Source organism: Lepus europaeus, chromosome 16, assembly GCF_033115175.1.
Source record: "Lepus europaeus isolate LE1 chromosome 16, mLepTim1.pri, whole genome shotgun sequence".
NCBI lineage: Eukaryota > Metazoa > Chordata > Mammalia > Lagomorpha > Leporidae > Lepus > Lepus europaeus.
The window spans coordinates 36,820,403-36,844,839 of NC_084842.1; the positions used below are offsets into that span (position 1 = coordinate 36,820,403).

General features: G+C 38.0%; 1 protein-coding gene and 1 long non-coding RNA gene across 2 annotated transcripts in view; one reads left to right on the forward strand and one right to left on the reverse strand.

The window, feature by feature from the left end:
• LOC133774929 (uncharacterized) overlaps window positions 1-20,217 on the reverse strand; it is a 31,875-nt gene extending 11,658 nt beyond the window's left edge. Inside the window, exons 1-2 of the long non-coding RNA XR_009868185.1 lie at window positions 20,108-20,217; window positions 18,705-18,807 (exon numbers count right to left, since the gene is read on the reverse strand). This is a non-coding gene — a long non-coding RNA (uncharacterized LOC133774929). The remainder of the gene's footprint in view (window positions 1-18,704; window positions 18,808-20,107) is intronic.
• On the forward strand, window positions 1,342-19,762 carry SCRG1 (stimulator of chondrogenesis 1). The gene is made up of 3 exons (XM_062212937.1): window positions 1,342-1,429; window positions 17,592-17,847; window positions 19,708-19,762. Exons 2-3 carry the CDS (start codon window positions 17,606-17,608, stop codon window positions 19,760-19,762), a joined length of 297 nt encoding a protein of 98 aa, XP_062068921.1. The 5' UTR covers window positions 1,342-1,429; window positions 17,592-17,605.
• Window positions 20,218-24,437: the final 4,220 nt, after the last annotated feature.

A 24,437-nucleotide genomic window follows, 5' to 3' on the forward strand; every position in this document is an offset into this window, starting at 1 on the left:
AAGAGCCCCATCCTCCCTGTCTCCAGTATTTTCCTCCACACCACCCTTCTTTTACCCTGCAGCCAAGTGGCTCATCTTTTTAAACATGTTTCATCATTCTATCATTCACCTTTGGGATAAACTACAAAATTTTGGGCCATGGAATATGAGGTAGTTTATCTACCTGCCTCTTCCTATCTCTAATTCCATCTCCTATCATCTCTGGTCCCAGCCATATGGAACCACTTATAATTCCCTCAATTGTCACCTTCTCCTTCACCTTCATGCCTTTGTGAATACAACCTGGCTGGAGCTGTGAGCCCTTTCTTCTATGTTCTATCCAGATGATTCCTATATTACTAGAATATTTCTAATTCCCAGAATACCACTCCTAATTGCACTTATTTAAAAGATTTATTTTATTTATTTGAAAGGCAGAGTGATATCTTCCATCTGCTGATTTATTCCCCAAATGGCTGCAAACAGCCAGGACTGAGCCATAAGGAAGTCAGGAGCCAGGAGCTTCTTCTGAGTCTTCCACATGGGTAGCAGGGGCCCAACCACTTGGGCCATCTTCCGCTGTTTCCCAGGCATATTAACAAGGAGCTGGATCTGAAGTGGAGCAGCCAGGACTCAAACTGGTATCCGTATGGGATGCTGGTGTCAGAGGCAGCTGCTTTATCCTCTATGCCATAATGCTGACCCCCTAACTGAATTTTTTTTGAAAAGAAAAACTAAGATAGTTAATAGATACTGGAATTCCGGTATAGTTTTCTCAAACAGAGTGAAATTCCTTTTGAGACACAAAATGAATTTTCTTTTTTAGTCTTTTTTATTTTTGTCTTCCATTCACTGGTAATGACTCTTTAGGTGAAAAACTGGAAAGGTGGAATACGAATTGGAATATATCTTCTGCCAAAATATTTTAAGAGATCCAGATGGTGAGAAAAAAAAAAATGGAAAGAAACTGTGAAAGAGGAAGATGTTCTCAGCTATATTCCTACGTTAACCATCCCCTTTCCTTCATTCTCAATCTCTCCCTCTCCCACCCCCCCCCCACTTAATGTTAAAAAAAAAAAAATCATACTGTGTTCTTTCTAAATCCCTCAGGTTTCCTATTTTATTGCTCCAAGAGTCTGCTTCCCTGAGGTTCTTGTATAGACCAGTTATTTCCCTCTATAAAGAAGCTGTTTGGTTCGTTCTCGCCTGGTTTGGAAGAATCCAAGGGAGGCAGTTCTTGCAGTCCTGTCTCCTTCCACTCCCCTTCTCCCCCAGTCCTGGCTGGAGCTGTGAGTCTGTCAATCTCAGGCAAGAAACAAGGCAGACAAAGATTCATTTGTGAGGACCTCCTTCCAGTACCTCCACTCTTCTCCTTTTGCCCAAACTCACCCAGGGAGTTGGAGCATTTAAGATTTCTCTGCCAAGAAGACCAAAAGGAAAGAAGAAAAAGGTAAGTAATTTTTTCTCTGTAAAAAACATTTTATGCCATTTATTCTACTCCAAACTGCTACTGTAGATTAGAGTGAAAATGTGTGTTTTTGTTGATTAAAAAGGGGAAGACAGGGCAGAGTAATCCTCTGAGATGGTGAGAGGAGATGCACTTTGAAAAAGATGATGCTTCCTTGGTAAAGGAATAGAATCAGGTTAAAATAAATTAGAAAATGCACATTTCTTGACTAGGAAAGTAACTTAATCATTACTTAAAAAGAGGCAGATTCCTTTCTGTTGTTCATTTAATGCCCAATTCCACTCAGTCTAGCCCCACACAACAGGACCTATTATTTCACCCCTCAGCACTGTGTGAGGATGCTGAAGTATTTAAGATTGTTCAAAATGCAGTAGCTGTATCTCTATACTACCTACTTGACATGAAGTTAAATGCAATGTCTAAGAAAAGCCTTTTTTTTTTTTTTAACTTTCAAAAAATTCTGATGTCTGAAAAGAAAGTTGTGATACACAGAGGGAATTCATTGAATTCATCCTTGGTGTCCCCACCACGGAATACAACACAGTGTCTGTGCTGCTAAGAGAAAGGGAACACTTCTTCCCTCTGGGACTTATAAAAATTCCTCCTCTTGGTTCCACTGGCTGAGAAAACTATCCCAAATACTGATCTTTTTCTCCAGCGATGATGATTTTATTGTGGCCAGGAAAACAAACAGGATGATGCAAGACTGCATTTAATATCCTCTTCTAGCATGCCCTGAGAGGCCTGCAGGCATATCACAGGGTGGATGAGGACTTCATCTTTCCACTGACTAAGGTATCTTGGGTATGTGGACTGATGTGTCAGCTTGAAGGATCTGCCAAGGGCTTATCCGTGTTCTAAAATCACTTCTGTTCATTTAACACACACTCTGAGAAATTTCACTTAAGGAATCTGTCGTTCTAAAACAAACCTCTTCTCAATCAATAAAAAGAAAAAGAAGAGAGAATTTTAAAAATCATAGTGACTTTCATCCTCCAAAAAAGATGAATGAAGACATCACAGACTGGGCAATAATTTTAATTTCTTTCAACTACAATTTTTTTGATATTTCAAAAGCCAAGTGCTGGGCTAGAATTTTCATTTGTTTTTGCAACTTTGTTTCTTTTCTGCTGCTTTTTGAAGGAATCAGAAATTGGGCTTCCTGTCCGTTTAATTCATCAACTCTGTTTCATTCCACTGCCAGTTCCCAGAACTGACATCAGCTGCCTGTATGAGTTTTGCACCATAAATGTCTGAATACTTTGACTACATTGCCCTGTTAGTTTTGGCCGGTAAATGGGATAATTTTTCTTTTAAAGTCTCCACTTAACTACAGCCATTCAAAAGCTTGTGCATGCCAAATACCCTCACAGAATCAAAATTTTCAATTTATCACCAAATAGTGGTGCTAATGATTTATTTCTTAATTGGAAATAACATAATTCTGTATCCTTTGAGTTGATTTTCCTTTTAAAAATACATTACTATTGGGATATAAATGGGATTACACAACAGGAGTAACATTGTTAATTGCATCAATTGAACTTTTAAAATCTAGGGATAACTACTAAGGTTTTCCTACTTATTCCTTCAAATATTCAGTTTTAACTTTGCTTACTTTTGTAATTTGGATGAATCCCAGGAAGAATTTTAAGAGCATGTACTTCAACAGAAAGAGGAAAAAAAATAGAGTAATTTGTCTCAAATGGGCCAAAGTCATCTCACTCTTGTTGGCACTTGAAAATATATGGTTTTGATGGCTTGCCAAGGATTAAGACTGGTGTCTTTTAATGAAAAACAACCAATGTATGCCAACAGCACGCTGGCTCAAACATTTTTCCGCTTACTAAATAATAGGTAAGGTTGTGTATCTGCATTTTAGCAAAGGAAGAAGAGAAGGCTTCAGTTAAAACGTATAATTTATAAAGTGTTAAAAAAAATCTACCAGTAAATGCTTGCCAGGTGTGGAACTTTCCATCATAGTATGTGATGAAGACCAAGGCAGAAACCCTGTTTTGTGCTGTGGAATGGACACAGTCAGAAGAGTGCAAGGTATGGCAACATACCTAATTACTTCTCCAGCAATTTATTTGTTTACTACTTCAGTGAACGTTTTATGAACACTTACCCTGGGCCCAGCATTGAAGTAGGTGCTCTGAGAGATACAGAAGAATTAGAAATTATAATTCTTGCTCTCATGATGCTGGCATCTTCTCTTCTGATTCTTTAAATAATGGATTTCCCCAGATCTCAGTCCTTTGACTTATCGCTTCTTGGTCTACACTTACATTTCTCCAACACTCATAGCTATAAAGCCTGTCAATAAATATCTTTTTTTTTTTGACAGGCAGAGTTAGACAGTGAGAGAGAGAAAGACAGAGTCAAAGGTCTTCCTTCCATTGGTTCATCCCCAAAATGGCTGCTACAGCCAGCTCACTGTGCCAATCCGAAGCCAGGAGCCAGATGCTTCTCCTGGTCTCCCATGTGGGTGCAGGGCCCAAGGACCTGGGCCATCCTCCACTGCCTTCCCAGGCCACAGCAGAGAGCTGGACTGGAAGAGGAGCAACCAGGACAGAATCTGGCACCCCTACCAGGACTAGAACCTGGGGTGCCGGTGCCGCAGGTGGAAGATTAGCCTAGTGAGCTGCAGCACCGTCAATAAATATCTTAATTACTCGCAAATTTGATTTTTCAACCTTGAACTTCAGATTCATATTCAACTGCCTACTTAATGTCTTATTCAAAAAGGTAATAGGCATCTCAAACTTAAATTGGTCAAAAACTTACTCTTGAATTTCCCCCAAATTGGCTCCTTCCTCTGTCTAATAAATTACAGTACCACTCAGGCCAAAAATCTAAGAGTCATTCCTGATGCTTTCCCTCTTTCCTCATGATTTCCTTCAATTCCTACCAAAAGCCTCTTGTCTTCTATTTCAATTTTGCCCCAGCACTATACATCTTCTCATGTATAAGTTTGAGGTTTGTCCTTAGTGGATGCTTTGGTCAGAAATTAACATAAAAGGAAGGAGTAAGAACAATAAGGCAAAGACACATGGGTAGGACTAAAGAGATGATTGGTCTGACTAGGTAGCTCAATAGCAGTAAAGGATAGGAATGGAGAAGAGGAAGGAAGGCCTTAGGATTAGCCCTAAGAAGTTCACTCAGTTGTTTAGATGACATGATACCTTCATAGGCCCTTGCCCAGGATAAATATGTGTTTTGGGGGAAATCATTCATTCAATTCAACAAACATGGGCCAATTATTGTATTATCCACAGGTGTGTGGTGATGAAGAAAATAGATTGCTCTCATGTTGCTTTCAGTCTAAAGGGAATGACAGACATAAAGTGAGTAAATTCACAAATATGAGGGCATTTCCAAAATTTCATGGAAAAACAGAATTAAAAGTATGAATGTATTTTGGTGCAAAAATTTTTTCTTAATGTACTTGTAAAATACATATTATGAAAAAACTATGGAAGGAATTAAAAAAATCTTTGTACGCAAATAAGCTTATCTTTTAATTCTAGTTTTCCATGAACTTTTTGAAGTACCCTTCTGGCACTGTGGAGTGGAGGGTAAAGCTGTCAGCTGTGGTGCCAGCATCCCATAAGGGCACCAGTTTAAGTCCCAGCTGTTCCACTTCTGATCCAGCTCTCTGCCTGCTAATGCACCTGGAAAAGCAGGGAAGATGGCCCAAGTCCTTGGGCCCCTGCACCCATGTGGGAGACCCAGAGGAAGCTCCTGGCTCCTATCTTTGAACTGGCCCAGCTCTGGCTGTTGTGACCATTTGGGGCATGAACCAGCAGATTCTCCCACTGTGTCTCCCTGTCTCTCTATAACTCTGCCTTTAAAATAAAAATAAATTTTTAAAAAGTGTTTATTATTTTCATCTACTTGAAAGGAAGAGTGACAGAGTGTGTGAGAGAGTGAGAGACAGAGACAGACAGAGAGACATCTTCCATCTGCTGGTTTACTCTTCAAATGCTCACAATAGCCAGGGTGGGGCCAGGTGGAAGCCAGGAGCCCAGAGCTCCTTCTGTGTCACCCATGTGGCTGGCAGGGGCCGAAGCACTTGAGTCATCATCTGCTGCCTCCCAAGACACATTAGCAGGTAACTCAAACAGAAACATTGCAGACAGGACTCAATTGGACCTACAGTGGTATGTGGGCATCCCAAGAGGGGTTTAACCTGCTGTGCCACGGTGCCTTCTCCCATCTTTATGTATTTAAATTGTGATAAATATCATTAAGGAAAATAAGAGGGCAATCTTCATTTGAGACTAGAAGAACTTTGAAAGAATAACATTAATTTTTTAAAAAAACTTTCTTTACTTATTTGAAAGGCAGAGTTACAGAGAGAAAGGAAGAGTCAGAGGAAGAGAGAGAGATCTTCCATCTGCTGGTTCATTCCACAAATGGCTGCAACAGCTGGGGCTCTGCCAGGCTGAAGCCAGATACCAGGAGCTTCTTCAGGGTCTCCTTCACGGATGGCAGGGGCCCAAGCACTTGGGCCATCCTCCACCACTTTCCCAGCCATATTAGGAGAGAACTGGATCAGAAGTGGAGAAGCTAGGACTGGAACACGTGCCCATATGGGATGCCAGCATCGCAGGTGGCAGCTTAACCATCTATGCCACAACACCACCCACATTTTTTTTGAGAGACAGAAAGAGAGAGCACACTCATATCTACTGGCTTACTCTCCAAATACCCACCATAGGTGGGGTTTTATCAGGGCTGGGGCCAGGAGCTGGGAATTCAGTTTGGATCTCCCATGTGAGTGACAGGAATCCAATTGCTTGAGCCATCACCATTACTACCTTTCAGGGTCTGAGTTGGCGGGAAGCTGGAAACAGGAGCCAGAGCTAGGGCTCAAATCCAGGTACTCCTGCTGTGGGATGCAGATGTTTTCACCACTAGGCTAAATACTTGCTCCCTGAAAGAATGACATTTAAATTGAGACCTGAAAATCAAGATGAAATCAGCCACATAGGGGCCGGCGCTGTAGCACAGCTGGTTAACACCCTAGCCTGAAGCACCAGCATCCCATATGGGTGCCAGTTCTACTCCCGGCTGTTCCACTTCCCATCCAGCTCTCTGCTATGGCCTGGGATAGCAGTAGAAGATGGCCCAAGTCCTTGGGCCCCTGCACCCACGTGGGAGACCCAGAGGAAGCTCCTGGCTCCTGTCTTAGGATCGGCGCAGCTCCGGCTGTTGCGGCCATCTGGGGAATGAAACAGTGGATGGAAGACTTCTCTCTCTGTCTCTACCTCTCTCTGTAACTCTTTCAAATAACTAAAATAAATCTTAAAAAAGAAAATAAATCACCCACATAAAGAGCAACCCTGGTAAAGGGCAACATATAGAAAGACTGTAATGAAAGAAGAAAAATTTTTTGAATGGTAGAAAATATTCTATAACTTTTTTATAGTTCAGCAATTTGGAGACCCAATAGCTTCTAACCCTTTCCATGAGATGGTAGGAATCATAGTTCCTAAGGAACCATATAGAACCATAGTTCAATCTGAAAAAAGGAGTAGAAGAATAAAGAAATAGAGCTCTGAGAATTTAACTTGAGTATTAAAATTACCAGAGTAGAACACAGCTCATTTTTAGGATCTACATATTCCTCCCAAAATAGTTACATACAGTAAGGCGGTTACACAAAGCTTTGTTTCTGCCCAAGATGAAGTAATAGGAATCAGATTTATTTACCCCCTGGAAGCAATAAAAACAAACCTTGCAGAATATATGAAATAACATTTGTTAAGACACTGAATTTCAAGTATGGAAAAACATTTATCCTTGAGTGAGGGGACACAAAAGAGGACTATGGACTTGAAAGAGTTTCCAGGCTGCAATGTCAGGAGAGCCCAGAGAGTCTGGCAGACTTCCTGAGCTGAGGAAATGGAGCTGAAGACAGGGAGACCAAAAAACCAAAGTGCATGAAACAGTACCAGAGATGTACGGAGAGGGAGCTCCAGAGGTCAGCAGAGGGCGCTCACTCAAGTACACAGCAGAAAACTGATCAATGTGAGCAAATGAGGGAAAAAAATCCCAAAAGGATTAGAGAACAGAGTATCTGGCACACACACAAAGATAAAATAGTCACAGAACCAGACTGAAAATAAGTTGCATAATTTTCATGGCATTGTTTAGAATAATCAAGAAAGTCTGGCCTTAGTGGAGAATAATAATTAGCTCGAGAGTGAGCACTGCTCTTGAATCACCTAACAAATCATAAAAGCAAAGCCTGAAAGTATCAAACTATTCCCAAGTAATTTAGTTGCATCCTAGAATAAAGCACAAGAATATTTATAAGAATACACAAATATTCAGTATTCAATAAGATAAAATTGTCAGTGTCTGAGATCTAATCAAAGAGTAACAGCCACACAAAAGTAGAAAATTATAATTAATAATTAGAATAATAAATCAATTAAAACCAACTCAGAACTGATATAAATATTAGAATTAGTAGGCAAGACATCAAAACATATATATCAAAGAAGAAAAAATTGTCAATCTATCATTCTACAACTACCAAATATATCTTTCAAAAATAAAGGTGAAATAAAGGCATTCTCAGAAATACAAAAGCTGGAAGAATTTTTTGCCAGCAAACCTGCACTATAAAAATATTAACGGATGACCTTCAGGCATAGGGAAATGTTAACACATGGAACTATGGATCTACACAGAGAAGTGAAAAACACTGAAATGAAAACTACACGGGTGTTTGTATAAATATATACATATATTTATATATATATAAATCTTGTGTGTGTGTGTATGTATACACACAAGATTTTTTTCTCATTTCTTAAAGGTTATTTACTTGAAAGGCACAGTTACAGGGTGGAGGGGGTGAGAGACAGAGAAGAGGAGAGATATCTTTGTTCTACTGGTTCACTCCCCAAATAGCCCTAATGGCTAGGGCTGGGCCAGGCTCAAGTCAGGAGCCTGGAAAGTCCATTTGGGTCACCCACAAGGGTAGCAGGAGCCCAAACACTTGGCTCATCTTCTGCTGTTTTCACAGGCACATTACTAGTGAGCTGGATTGGAAGTGGAACAGCTGGGGCTTGAACCAGTGCTCATACGGGGTGCTGGCATTCCAGGTGATGGCTTAATCTGCTGCACCACAGTGTCAGCCCCTTTCTCATTCTTTAAATTCCTAAAATATAATTGGTTAAACAAACAAAAGTCCAATATATTATGTGCTTTATAACACACATATCTAAGTAAAATATATAGTTAAAATAATATAAAGGTTGAAAGGAAGAAAAATGAAGCACATTACTGTGAAACTGTTACACTATATACAAAATGAGGGAAACACTGCAAAGTTAAAGATGTATACTATAAACTTCAAAGCAACTGCTAAAATAATGAATGGGGAATAGGTATTTGGCCTAGTGGTTAAGATATACACCTCCCACATTAGAGTGACTAGATTGATTACCAGCTCCAGATTCTGACTCCAGCTTCCTGCTAATGCAGATTCTGGGAGGCAGTAATGATGACTCAAGTAATTGGATTCATGCCACCCATATGGGAAACCTGGATTGTGTTCCTGGCTCCTGGCACCAGACCTGGCCTAGCCTCAGCCTGCTAGGTATTTATTTATTTTTTTCATCTTTTTTAAAAGATTTATTTATTTATTTGAAAGTTAGAGTTACACAGAGAGAAGGAGAGGCAGAAAGAGAGAGAGAAAGAGAGAGAGGTCTTCCAACCGATGGTTCACTCCCCAGCTGGCTGCAATGGCCTGAGCTGCGCCGACCCAAAGCCAGGAGCCAGGAGCTTCTTCTGGGTCTCTCACATGGGTGCAGGGGCCCAAGGACTTGGGCCATATTATAATGCTTTCCCAGGCCATAGCAGAGAGCTGGATGGGAAATGGAACAGCCGGGACTAGAACTGGCACCCATATGGGATGCCTGTGCTTCAGGCCAGGGTGTTAAGCCACTGTGCCACAGTGCTGGCCCCAGCTTTCTAGATATTTATAACCCTTGTCTATACTCCTGAGCGACAGTGGTTTTTCTACTTACTACTTGTTGAATTCTTTATTTAGTGGAGGATCAAGCTATGATTATATAGTAAATTGAAAATATGTCATTGAAAAAAATTAAAAGAAAAATAAGAAGAGGAGGGAGGCTGGTAGCAAGAAAGGGAGGAAGTGTAGGATAGGAAGTATCATTATGTTACCAAAACTGTTTATATGAAACACATGGAATTTATTCCCTTTGTAAAAATAAAAGTTTAAAAATTACAGTGGGGAAAAATTACAGTGGTTGGGATTTCTTTACACCCCCCTTCTCATTCTCAAATGAATAAATAAATACATTTTAAATATAAAAAATGAAGAATCAGCTTATAAGTCATCAAATCAGAAACAATGAAGTCAGAAAAAATTCAATTAATGCAAAAGAGCACAGGAAAAAGGAACAAGGAAAAGATGGACCAAATAGAAAAGAAGTTGGCAGATGATAGATTTAAACCTAACCATGTCAGAAATCACATTAAATGCAAATTATCTAAACATTTCACTTAAAAGGCAGAGATTGTTGGTTTAGACTTAAAAAAAAAAAAAGCCAAACTACATAGATTGCAAAAAAGAAACACACATGAGAGTGGTGTCAGCAAAATGACAGAATAAGAAATCCTAAACTCTCCTTTTGCCTGTGATATACTAATTCAATGGCAATGTATGGATCAATTCCCTCTATAAGAAATCCAGAACCCAGTTGAGATATTCCAGAACCACAATTAAATGTAAAACTGGCTACATCAAGACAAGTAGAAAAAGTAGAAACACTTTCTTGTCACAATCTGCAGACACAGTGTCATGTAATTAGGAGAGAATCCTCAGCTCCAAGATTTTCCTTGAGAAGTGAAGTACTTCTACCAGACAGCTAGCATCTTAATTTCTATGGGTACTACCCAAGGGAGTGGCTTCTCTTTTGCCTACTTCAAAGTATTAACTAAATTGGCATATACTAGTCACATAGGGGCTACAGGGAACAAAGCAATGATGGAAGTCATATATATAGCTCCTCCCTCAACTTCAGCACAAAGAAAACAGTGGAAAACCAAGACTGCATCTACTCCTTGGGAAAGGAGAGTTGGACCACACATCTAATATCCTAAATTTTCCTAGCTCTACTCGGTGGAATGACTTTTGTCTTGATTATCTAGGAGCACTGACAGGGCCTGGTATATGCTAAATCCAAGGCCATGGATAAAAAAAGTAGAGGTTTAAATAAGAGGTTGGACACTCACCGCAGCTTCTACCCCTGGCTCAATAAGGAAAAACTAGCCTCCCCTCTCCAAAAAAAGCAGCTTCTAGTTTCTCCAAGGAGAGGGAAGAGGTAGACTACACATTCGGCATTCAGCATTCAGCACTCCTATAGAAGATACCTAAGGGATGGTCTTCTATCCTGCCTGTCTTGGAGTACTGAAGGGACTTGGGAACACTTTACACACCTGGGAATTGCTAGGAACATACATACAAGTTTGGGCTAGCATGAAGATTGAGAACCTCTGGCCAGGTTGATAGATAAAAATCATCTGCATGAAGCCAATCCAAAAAGATTCAGAAAGGTAGCCATTTATTCCTGATATGCAGATACTGATACAAAATCTCAAAGTAAGTGAAGAAACAGGGAAACACAATCCAAACAAGGGCCAAAATAAAACTCCAGAAATCAACCATAATAGAATGGGAATACATGAATCACCTGGCAGTTAATGATAATGATAAAGATTCATAATGAGCTAAGGAGAACAATGCATAAACAAAGCCAGAATTTCACAAGAGACACGGAAAATTTTACAGAAAGAAATATTGGAGCTGAAGAATATAATCACTGAGTTGACAAATTCAATACAAAAATGCAACAGCTGTCTTTGAGACTATAAACTTAAGTTTGCTATTCAAAGAAACACAAAGAAAAAAGAATGAAAAATATAAAACTAGATTAAAAATGAAGAATGTCAAAAAAGAATGAAAAATATAAAAATATGGGAAAACCAACAGGGGAATCAATATATACATTGAGGAAGAAGGAGAAAGGACAAGAATGCTTATTCTAAGAAACAATGAGTGAAAATTTCCCAAATCTGGGAAAGGAAACTAATAACTAAATTTTAAAATGGGCTAAAGACTTAAATAGACATTTCTCCAAAGAAGATATATAAATGATCATAGATATAAGAAAAGATGCTGATATGATTAATCATGAAAATGCAAATCAAAATCACAATGAAATATTATTGCAAAACTTTGAGGATGGCTGTTATAAAAAAAAAAGACAACATGTTTTGGTAAAGATGTGGAAAAATTGGAGCTCTTGCACACTATTGGTCAGAAATGCAAAATGCAAAATTGTGTGCAATTACAATGGAAGACAATATGGAGGTTCCTCCAAAAATTAAAAACAGAACTATCATATGATTCAGCAATTCTACTTCTGAGTATTCATCCAAAAGAATTCAAATCAAGATCTCCAAGAGCCATTAACTTTTCCATCTTCATTGCAGCATTATTCACAATAGCCAAGATGTGGAAACATCCTAAACCCTTACAGACAGATGAATGGATTTTGAATTTTTGTATGATTTACATACAATTGAATATTATTCAGTCTTTTTTTTTAAAAGACTTATTTATTTATTTGAAAGTCAGAGTTACACAGAGAGAGAAGGAGAGGCAGAGGGAGAGGTCTTCCATCCGCTGGTTTACTCCCCAGTTAGCCTCAATGGCCGGAGCTGCGCTGATCCGAAGCCAGGAGTCAGGAGCCAGGAGCTTCCTTCAGGTCTCCCATGCGGGTGTAGGGGTCCAAGGGCTTGGGCCATCTTCTATCACTTTCCCAGGCCATAGCAGAGAGCTGGACAGGAAGTGGAGCAGCTTGGACTAGAATCGGCACCCATATGGGATACCAGCACTGCAGGCAGTGGCTTTACCCGCTATCACACAGCGTCGGCACCATATCATTCAGTCTTGTTAAAGAATAATATTCTGCAATATGCAGCAACATGACTGAAACTTGAGGATATAATGCTAAGTGGAATAAGCCAGGCACAGAAGAACAAATACTGTATGATTTCATTTATACAAAGTATTTAAAATATTCAGTCATTAAAGCAAAGAATCAAATGGTGGTTCCAGGAACCAGGGGGAGGGAAATGGAGAGTTGCTAATCAACAGGTATAAAATTCAATTGTGCAGGGCTGGCGCTGTGGTGTAGTAAGCTAAGCCTTCCTCTAAGGCCCTGGCATCCCATATGGGTGCAAGTTTGTGTCCTGGCATCTCTTCTTCCAATCCAGCTCTCTGCTATGTCCTGGAGAAGCAGTAGTAGATGGCCCAAGTTCTTGGGCCCCTGCACCAACATGCAAGACATGAAAGAAGATCCTGGGCTGTGGTGGCCATTTGGAGAGTGAACCAGTAGGTGGAAGACCTTTCTCTCTGTTTCTCCCTCTCTCTGTCTGTAACTCTACCTCTCAAGTAAATAAATAAAATCTTTTTTAAAAATTCAGTTGTGCAAGATGAAGAACTTTTATTGATTTGCTGCACAATGCTGTGCCTGTATTTATTGTATACTTAAACATCTAATAAGAGTATAGATCACATGTTAAGTATTGCTACTTCCAAAAAATAAACATACCTGAAATGTAAAATTGCAAATAAGTAAATGTGAACGTATGGAAAAATATTTTCATAGATCATAAGATTCAATATTATGTCTGCCCAAATTTACCCAGATGGAAATTCCTATAGCTTTAATCTATAGACATTGACAAGTTGATACTAAGATCATATAGAAATGCAGAAGACCTAGAATTGCCAAAATAGCTTTGTAAAAGAAGAACAAAACATTGCATATCAAACTTTACCTCATCCCAAGATTATAAAGTATAGTAATCAAAATTGTAGTTTTGGCATGAAGACAAAACAGAGCAGTGAGAGAAAAATGAGAGTACAGAAACACGTCCTCACTTAATATTGAAAACTGATATTTGACAGAGCTGCAAAGGCAATTCATCTGGAGAAGTAACAGTCTTTTTCACATAGGATGCTGAAACTATTGGACAATCATGTTTTTATTAAAAAGAGCTTCAATTCACACCATGTGCTATATACTAAAATGAACTAAAACAGATCATGAAACTAAATGTAAAAGCTAGAACTATAAAACTTGCTGAAAAAAATTAGAGAAATCTTGTGATCTTAGGTAAGGCAATGATTTTCTAAATATTACATCAAAAGTACAATCCAAAAAGAATACAGATAAATTCTACTTAATCAGTTTTAAGAACTTTTGCCCTTTTAAAATCACAGTTAAGAAAAATGAAAGTGAAAGCCATAGATAAATGTTTGGCACATATATGCCTAGTAGAGAACTTGCATCTAAAATATGGAAAGAACTCTCAAGACTTTAAAAAAAAAATAAGCAAGCCCATTTTTAAATGGGTGAGAGATGTGAGAATACACTTCATAAAAGAAGATGCACTAACAAATAAGCACGTGAAAAGAGGTTCAACATCACTAAGCACTAAGGAACTACAATATAAAAGCACAATGGGGTAGCATTACACAACTCTAAGAATAGTCAAAATTTAAAGACTGACCATGCCAGGGATTGGGGTATATGAAGAAACTAGAACTTTCAGACAACGCTGGTGGGTATGTAAAATGGTATAACCACTTTATAAAAATGGTGGCAATTTCTTAAAAAGTTAAACATACACCTGCCATTCAACTAAGAGATTCTGTTAGGTCATTGCTTAAGAGTAATGAAAATCATGATCTTACAAATACTTGTATATAAATGTCCATACTGTTTTATTTATGATGGCTCCAAATTGAAAATGATGCAAGTGTTCATCAACATGTCAATGGACAAATAATTCTCAGTATTTGTATATAGATAATGGAACACTTGTTAGCAATAAAAGGTAATCAGCTATGGATAACCACAACAGCATATGTAAACCTCAAAATTAGTATATTGAGTGAAAAAGATAAAGACCATATATATTTCATGATTCTTCTTATATGAAAATCTCAAATATGCAAATTAATTTGTGGCAACAGAAAGTAGATCAGTGTTTGCCTGAGGAGGGTAGGAAACAGGCAGAGATGGATTACAAAAGGTATGAGGAAATTTTTTGTCTTTTTTTTTTTTTTTTTTTCATTTGAGAAGCAGAGAGAGAGAGAGAGAAACAGAAAGCACTTCTGTCTGCTGGTTCACTCACCAAACACCCAAAACAGCCAGTGCTTGGGGGCAGGGAACAAATATTTGTGTAATCATCTGCTGCCTCCCAGGATGCATAGTAACAGGAGGCTGGAGAAGATGTGAAAGAGCTGGGAATCCAACCAGGCACTCTGATAGAGGATGCAGGTTTCCTAGGCAGGTACTTAAGCTGCTGGGACAAATGTCTGTCCCCAGGGTGAGGAAATTTAGGGATGATAAATATGTTCATTATTTTCATTGTGGTGATGGTTTCATGTGAATATGATATGCCCAAATTTATCAAATTGTATACATTAAGTATTTACAGTTTATGATGTCAATTCTATTTCAATAAAGCTATTTAAAAAACTGTCTAGGTTGTGGGGCTCAGTCCAATACCCTAATATTATTTGAAAGCTTAATGGTTGTGGAACTTCCTTCCACATAGTAAATGCTCTGGTAGTAATTTGAATTTCTTTTCTTGAAGATTAACCTGAAAAAAATTCAGGAAATGTGGCTTCTTAATAACATCACATATTTTATGGGTATTAAATAATGTCCTAATCTGAGGTAACTAAGAACTAGAGCACTTCAGAGAATTACATTTTTTAAAGTATGAAACTTAAAGTATGATCTGCAAAAAACCTGTTGGAAGGGAGGGGAGGGGAAGGGAAGGATGGGAAGGGGAGGGCAGGGAAGGGAAGGGAAGGGAAGGGTTTATTTCAGGTCATAGCTTTGGAGGTTCACAGTTCAAAATTGGGCAGCTCCGTTTGTCTGGCATCTGATGAGAGTGGAGACTGGCTATGGTGAGCACATGGAGGAAGAAAGATCACGTAGCAAGCCAGAAAGCAGAGAGAGACACAGGAAACATGTTCAACCATGTGGTCTCTCCTTGTAAAGCTATCATGACTGGATCTACCCTAGTGACCTAATCCAATTCAGTTACTTCCCAAAGCTCCGACCTTCAATCACCATAATTGGATTTAGTTTCCACATTTAATTCATCCATCTATGACCTTGGGGTTTAAAAGTCTGCATGAGTTGGGAAGCCAAACTTGTTCAGATTATAAAATTTACCTACGGCTGGCGCCGCGGCTCAATAGGCTAATCCTCCATCTGCGGCGCCAGCACACAGGGTTCTAGTCCCGGTTGCTCCTCTTCTTGTCCAGTGCTCTGCTGTGGCCCGGGAAGGCAGTAGAGGATGGCCCAAGTCCTTGGGCCCTGCACCTGCATGGGAGACCAGGAGAAGCACCTGGCTCCTGGCTTCGAATCAGCGCAACGGCTGTGGCAGCCATTTGGGGGGGGGGGGTGTGAATCAACGGAAGGAAGACCTTTCTCTCTGTCTCTCTCTCTCTCACTGTCCACTCTGCCTGTCAATAAAATAAAATAAGATTTACCTAAAACAATTCACCTTTAAGATGTATCCGATCACTAAGGACTTTCTTCTTGTCCACAATATGGTTTTTTCAAAGTACAGCCTGCAACAAGAAAGATCCTTCATCTGTCCTTTCCTCTTTTAATGGTAGAAAAGATACTTTGGCACCTGTCAACAAGATGAAATCTGAGTGGCTGTGGTTTCTAATTCTGATTCCTTTACTATTTTGTTAATCTACCTTTGCTACAATAGCCTCCATTTTCTTCACATGTAATGTGCAAAATCAGAGAAATCTGATTACATAAATTATGAATATTCCTTAATTGTATGCAAAAACTGTACTTGAAGAGCTATCTCCTGGAAGAGGAATCAGACTTATTTGTTATGATCCCAAGGATTCAGACTAGGGCTGGTGGGTGGAAGCTACCAAAAATATTTTATAATAAGAGAAATGTTAGAACTATATCAATGGAATACGCTAATTTGATCACCCTACCATGGTGGGTGTTCAAAGACAGGCTAGATTGTTTTAAGGGGAATTCAAGCCTCTGTTTTCAAAGATGAAGGAGCCCATGTGGGATACAAATTCACATTACTAAAATTTTGCAACAATGCATCTTAATGATAACCTTGAAAATTAAAAAAACTTACCTATAACTAAACATATAGAATCTCATCTGTCAAAATCAGCATAAGTGGTTGTTTCCTTCAGAGTGGGAAACAGGTTCTCTGACAATGTTGTTAGGATGTAAGATATGCAAGGTCAAGGACCACTGTATTTAATGATGCTATTTGTTCTAGAAATCTACTTGGTTGATGTTGATATCATCTTTAAAAAGCAATTGTTCTCTATTGAATGTATAAAAAACTTGACTTTGGGTACTTATTAAATGTAGATTCTGAATCTCACCACTATGGTCTACCCTCACCCAAGCATTTCTCCTTCAATATTTTTTTTGTGTGGAGTCTATGCATTTGAATTTTGACACATATTTCAAGTGATTGTTTTTGATAGATGGTCACAAAACTACTTTGGGCTGACACTGTGGCATAATGGGTAAAGCTGCCACCTACCGTTCCAAAATCCCACATGGATGCTGGTTTGAATCCCAGCTGCTCCACTTCTAATCCAGCTCTCTGCTATGGCCTGGGAACACAGTGGAAGATGGCCCAAGGTCTTGGGCCCCTGCACCCACATGGGAAACCTGGAAGAAGCTCCTGGCTCCTGTCTCCTGGCTTTGGACTGGCCCAGCTCCAGCCATTGCAGCCATTTGGGGAGCGAACCAGTGGATGGAAGATCTCTCTCTCTCTCTCTCTCTCTCTCTCTGTGCCTCTTCCTCTTTGTAACTCTGCCTTTCAAATATATAAATAAATCTTAAAAATAACAACAAAATCTACACTTCGAAAACCACAAAGAAGAGCACAGAAAAGGCCAACTCCCATTCTTTCTAAGAGTTTGAGAATGCTATAGACGTTTATGTTCAGATCAATTTTGTAAAACAAACACTGATGCATCTTGGTTTTTCTTCTATCTCAGGATCAAAAGCCAAAATGAAATTTATAGCACTTGCTGTCACTGTTGGACTAACTTTGCTGCTAGGAGTCCAAGCCATGCCTGCAAATCGCCTCTCTTGCTACGGAAAGATACTAAAAGACCGCAACTGTCACAACCTTCCAGAAGGAGTAGCTGACCTGACACAAATTGACGCAAACATCCAGGATCACTTTTGGGATGGGAAGGGATGTGAGATGATTTGCTACTGCAATTTCAGTGAATTGCTCTGCTGCCCAAAGTAAGGAAGGAAGATCACAAACTGTATTGCTTTGAAATATATGCAGAACAACTCTTTTAAAGATAGCTCAATCGTAATAGCTTTGTTGAAATTAATCATCCCTTTTAGTAAAATTCTACTCAAATCCTAACTATTTTCTAGAATCATTACCATTATGTAGGAACTCAATGGTTTTACGAAACTGAGTTTGGCAGAGTTTAATAAAAGTAAATGAAATCTAGAAGACTCAATGTATTGAATTCTAAATTCCCCATCTGATGCTTACCACCAAAAAGAAAAAGAAAAATCTGGTAGCAAAATGATCCTCAAGGTTTTCATCTTAAACCAGTTTGAAAACTAATAAGATTTTTAAATACAAACCCAGTGAATGAGATCAAGTAATAAGCAGACCAGAAAAATTTAGTAAGAGTCAAAGGGAAATTTTCTAGTTTTACATATTAGTTACAGAAGTGAACTAAATAAAACTTTGCAAGAATTTATCTACCATTGTTTTCATATTTAAAACACATTAATTTGCAAAATGGGTTTATTTTAAGTACAAAACAATAGTAGATAAATCAATAAATATTTTTAGCTTTTGATTTTAGAAACTGTTTTCTCTGGTTATTGAGGAATCAAATTTAATGATCTTGAACATTTTTTACTGAAATTTAATGTTTTCAAATTACTTTGAACATATGTATGCTATCATGTTTTCATTCTTTTAAGAAATCTGGGAGTGAAAAGGCAGATATAATTATCTTGCCAAGGAAAGGTGAGGAAAGTTGAAATGACCAGCACTGTCACATATGACTAGTTACTATCAATGTGGGGACTAGAACCCAGCTATTCAACCTTAGACAAGATTGTTCTCCTACCAAGCCAGTCGATTCTCAGAGTGTAGTTTCCAGAACAGCAGCTTCAGCATCACTTGAGGTGTTGTTAAAAATGCCCATCCATCCTTGTACCCCGTGGCAGACTCTGCAATCAGAAACTTTGGAGGTGGGATCCAGCAATTATATTTTAACAAATCCTCCAAACCCAAGTGTTTCTGATGAATGATAACGTTTGAAAAACATCTCAATGAGCAGTGCTATCAATAACTTCAGTTAAGCCAATGAAAGGACTTAATTTTTCATGGATTACATAAATGAAATGTCAACTAATACTAAAATGCCATGTGTGCTTTTATGTTATTATATGACCTGAAACCAATTTACTAAAATGGATTTATGACTATCTACGTTAACAGATGAGAACAGCACTGTGGTTATATACAAGTAATTTCTCTCTGATTTGGGGATATTGTTTTCCCAGCAACAGCAGATTTACCTTACTAAATATATATCTAGTAAAACATAATGATAATATCATTTTGTACAGACATAAAATTTTATATTAGTCCATGTGTTTTCATATATTGTCTTATGTGATTTTTCTAACCAGAGAGGAGTCAAGTAGCTTTTTTAACATTTTTCCTTTTACTATAAAATTAGAAATCTATTTAATGACTTTCTAATAAATTTTTAATCTTTTTTTCCCAGGATCTCTAGATTTTAGCTTCATGGCCCATTCCCCTATCAGAGAAATAAAATTGTATGTTTGATTAAGAGATTTTGAAATTAATCTTTCCCTTCCTTTATAGACAAATGATAGCATAATAGCAATGGCAAATGAGGGGAAAGTGGAGTTGGTTACCTTCTTAGACTTCGTTCCTCTTGTGGCTAGTACTCTCACTCATCTCATTTTGTTTTGTTTTGTTTCTCATAAAAAAATAGTTACATCTGAAATCCTGTAAATCATTGTCCATTTTTAACCAAAAAAGATTAGCATGTATCTTAGCTTTCACCTGAATTTAATTGATGTTTTGCTTTCTTTCAGAGATATCTTCTTTGGACCAAAGATCTCTTTTGTGATTCCTTGCAACAATCACTGAGAATCATCATGTATTCGGGAGAATGCCATCTCTCGTTTCCCAAAACTGCACTACATCAGTGTAAATGTATTTCTAGTTTCTACCCATTAAAATAAAGGACAGATTCAATAAATTCTTACTTGTGTAGGACAAATAAATTTGGTCAAACAGTAGTAATAAAAGTTAATTTTAGTATTCTTTGTGCATATTATTGGCATTGGTTTAAAGTTTGTGTAAAAATTTTCATTTACCGCATTCAGTGAAAGAATTCAGTATGCCAGATGAATACCCACAATCCTGGTTCAAAGATTAAGAATACTGTCAGGTCTTATTTTGAAATTATTGTCTGTGTATACTTATACTTACTGCTGGAAGAATCCTGGATAAACTGAGTTTCTTGGAAGGCAAGCCATAGATTTCTAGTAAGAAAAAACGGAACCCATAATTGAGTGTATATTATATATTCCAAGTACTTAAAGTGCATTTTCATTTTTCTCTCATAGCAAACAAAAACAAAAACCTTCAAGACAAATATCCTCCTTCTCATTTTTCAAATGTCAACTCAAGCTTAACATATTTGCTAAATATCAGAGTAGAATTCCACTTCCAAAGCCCATATACTACACTCGGCTATATCTTTAACATTATGATTCATGTATTTAAGTATCAATTTTTCTTGAGAATAACAAAATACACATTAAAATAAATACATACTGGATGTTAATTTAGTCACACGAATTTTCAAATTAAATAAAACAGACGCTTTAAAAAATATTTTCTTTCTTTTTTTTTTTTTTTGGACAGGCAGAGTGGACAGTGAGAGAGAGAGAGAGACAGAGAGAAAGGTCTTCCTTTTGCCGTTGGTTCACCCTCCAATGGCCACTGTGGCCGGCGCACTGTGGCCGGCACACCGCGCTGTCTGAAGTCAGGAGCCAGGTGCTTCTCCTGGTCTCCCATGGGGTGCAGGGCCCAAGCACTTGGGCCATCCTCCATTGCCTTCCCGGGCCACAGCAGAGAGCTGGCCTGGAAGAGGGGCAACTGGGACAGAATCTGGCGCCCCAACCAGGACTAGAACCCGGTGTGCCGGCGCCGTAGGCGGAGGATTAGCCTATTGAGCCGCGGCGCCAGCCAAAAGATATTTTCTGATTACTAGAGGAGACAGCTCTGGATTCTGCCCTTATATCTTAAGAGGCATGCATCTAATCACAATGGCCATTAGAAGTAATTTCAGAAAGTCTTTCAATAAAATATATTAAATGCATGCTAATTACCAGCCATTATTAACATACAGTAGTGAATAATATGAACTTACCCTCTTGGAACTTCTGCTTAACAAATGTGAAATAATTTAACAAATAATTATGTATACATGTGAAGCCTGAAACAGAGAATAGGGTGAAATACACAGCATTATGGGGAAAAGTTTGAGAAGCACCACAGCACATTGGCAATTTGGGAGAAATCCTTTTGGAGATAAAATGACACTATTTCATTGAAATATGTCATTGGAGGTTCCTGTCCTGTTTATGAACACGACAGAACATTATGTAGTATTTATTCAGTGTTCAGTAAGTATTACTATGTTGGTGGAAACAATTTTGAAGTAATTATAATTCAGTTGCTCTTAAAGTATTTACAAACACAAATCTGAACATGTTTTCAAGTGGTATAACTACCTACAAAATGCATGACAAAGTAGAATTATAAGATGAAATTCAACTACATTCTTTTAGAAATGAATGCATTAAAGAAGCACATGACCTTCTTTATATTGCCTAATAAAAGTAAAAACAAATGTTCATAGACTTATTTTATGCAATGTTTTCTGACTTGCTCACCATATTTTTAAAAGCAAACATTTCATTCAGTCACACCACTAATGAGTAGATCCTTTATTTTTCCAAGAGATTTTAGTTAGACTACAACTAAGCTTTTATTTAAAATTTTTTATTTTGCTAAACATTGTCTTGCAACAATTGAATGAGGTAGATGCTGTCTTTACCCTGTTCTATGGGAAAAAAATGCAAAGGTTTGGAGAAATTAAGTAGTTGATCTAAGTTTACATTCTCAGTGAGCAGTAGAGCTAGGTTTTGAATATGGCCACTCTTACTCTTATCTAATCTTAATCACCACATTGTTTGATAGTATTGTCTTGCTTATTTCTTTTTAGAAAAGTGAACTTTCACTCAGATGGTGTATAATTCAGGGAGCTATTATATGCTAAATGCTTATTGAATAATAATTTCTGTATTTTTTTACATTCTGTAACCTTATTATATGAGTACCACACTGCTGAGCACAAAATTGACAGTAGTATTTACTAATAACTCGTTTCTTCTTGATAAAATTCCTCCTTTCCTCATCATAATCAATAGGTACTCCTTGAACATTACTGTTCCCTGGGATTAGTTATTAGTCCTAAAGGATTATTAGAAAATTGAAAGCAGCCGGCGCTGTGGCTCAACAGGCTAATCCTCCGCCTTGCGGCGCCGGCACACCGGGTTCTAGTCCTGGTTGGGGCACCGGATTCTGTCCCGGTTGCCCCTCTTCCAGGCCAGCTCTCTGCTATGGCCCGGGAAGGCAGTGGCCTGCACCCGCATGGCAGACCAGGATAAGCACCTGGCTCCTGCCTTCGGATCAGCGTGACGCGCCGGCCGCCATTGGAGGGTGAACCAATGGCAAAAAGGAAGACCTTTCTCTCTGTCTCTCTCACTATCCACTCTGCCTGTCAAAAAAAAAAAAAAAAAGAAAAGAAAAGAAAATTGAAAGCAGTATCAAGTTCAAAAACAATGAGGAAACAACTATGGAAAAAAAGGAAAGAACAGGTAGGAACATTTGTGGATCATTTTGCAACTTTAATTTCTTTATAATTGCCAATATATACACATGAATTCTTATAATAAATCATTTTTGCAAAAGAAGGAACAAGATAAAGATAGCTGCTTTCACTCCAGCTATTTAACATTGCACTGGAAGACCTAGCCAGAGCTATTTGGCAAGAAAAAGAATAGGTCATTCAAATTAGAAGTCAGAAGTAACACTACCTGTTTATAAACAATTTGATTTTCTATATAGAAAATACCATGGAATTCACACACACACACACACACACACACTACTAGACCTAACAAATTCAGCACAGTTGCAGGGTTAACACACAAAGTCACTTTTTTTTTTAAAGGATGTTTATTTATTTGAAAGTCAGAGTTACAGAGAGGGAGGGAAAGACACAGAGATATTTTCCATCTGCTGGTTCATTCCCCAGATGGTTTCAATGGTCAGAGCTGAGCCAAGTAGAAGCCAGGAACCAGGAGCTTCATCTGGTTCTCCCACATGGGTAGAATGGACCCAAACATTTGGAACACCATCTGCTGCTTTTCCCAGGCCATCAGCAGGAAGCTGGATCAGAAGTGGAGCAACCAGAACACAACCAGTAACACAGGCAGTGGCTTTACCTGCTAAGTCACAACACTAGCCCCCACAAAATAACTTTCTATCTACCACTAATGAACAATCCAGAAAAGAAATTAAGAAAACAATTATATTTATAATAACATCAAGAGAATAAAATATGTAAGATTAAACTTAACCAAAGAGTTGAAAGATTTGTATACTTCCAGCAGATGGAAGGCCTCTCTCTGTCTCTACCTCTCTCTGTAACTCTCTTTCAAATAAATAAAATAAATCTTTTTTTAAAAAAAGTGTAGTACTAGCATAAAGAGATCTATAGACCAATGGAACAGAATTGAAAGCACAGAAATAAACACCAACATGTATGGGCAAATGATTTTCAGTGGTTTGAAGACACTGGGAAAAGAATAGCCTCTTCAACAAATGGTGCTGGGCCAACTGGCTATCCACATGCAAAGGAATAAAGTTGGTCCCCTATTTCACTCCATATATGAAAACTACCTCACAACAACCCAACAATCTAGATTTAGGAGCTACAACTATAAAACTCCTAGAAGAAAACAAAAGTATTAAAATACATGATATTGGATTTGGCCAGAGATTCTTAAATTTGGTACTAAATATATGAACTACAAAAGATAAAGCAGATCAACTGGAATACATAAAAATGAAAAATTTTCATGCATCAAAGAACATTACCAAAAAATGTGAAAAGGTAACATAAAATGGGAGAAAATATTTGCAAGACATATATTATGCAAAATATCATGCACATCATATTTAATAGCCAGAATAAATAAAAGGAATTCTACAACTCAACAACAACAAAAAAATTTTTTAGGCTCTTAGTTACAGCCTGGCTCAGCCTTAGCTGTGGCAGCCATTTGTGAAATTGAGGATCTCTCTCTGGTTCTGCCTTTCAAATAAATAAACAGATAAAGAAATAAATATTTTAAAAAATGGAAAGAAGGAATTGGATGAACACTTTTCCAAAGAAGATATACAAGTGGCCAACAAGCATATAAAAAGATGTTTAATGTTATATTATTAGAGAATTACAAAGTCAAAACCATAGTGAGGTACCACTATGACACAATAGGAAGGCTTTAAACACACACACGAACACGAAATACAACTATAGGCACAGTGGAGCAATAGGAGCCTAGTGAGCCTTGGCATCGGCCAATAGGAGCCTTCTTAGGTTGCTGGTAGGAATGTAAAATGGTACAAAAACTAGGAAGAGTTTGGAAGTTTCTCAAAAAGTTAAATATAGAATTATTGTGTG

Bases quoted from the DNA above. Each gene is read 5' to 3' on its own strand.
- SCRG1 (XM_062212937.1), top strand. From the start codon at position 17,606: ATGAAATTTATAGCACTTGCTGTCACTGTTGGACTAACTTTGCTGCTA. The intron at 17,848-19,707 runs GTAAGGAAGGAA...GCTTTCTTTCAG, and splicing joins GAATTGCTCTGCTGCCCAAA to AGATATCTTCTTTGGACCAA.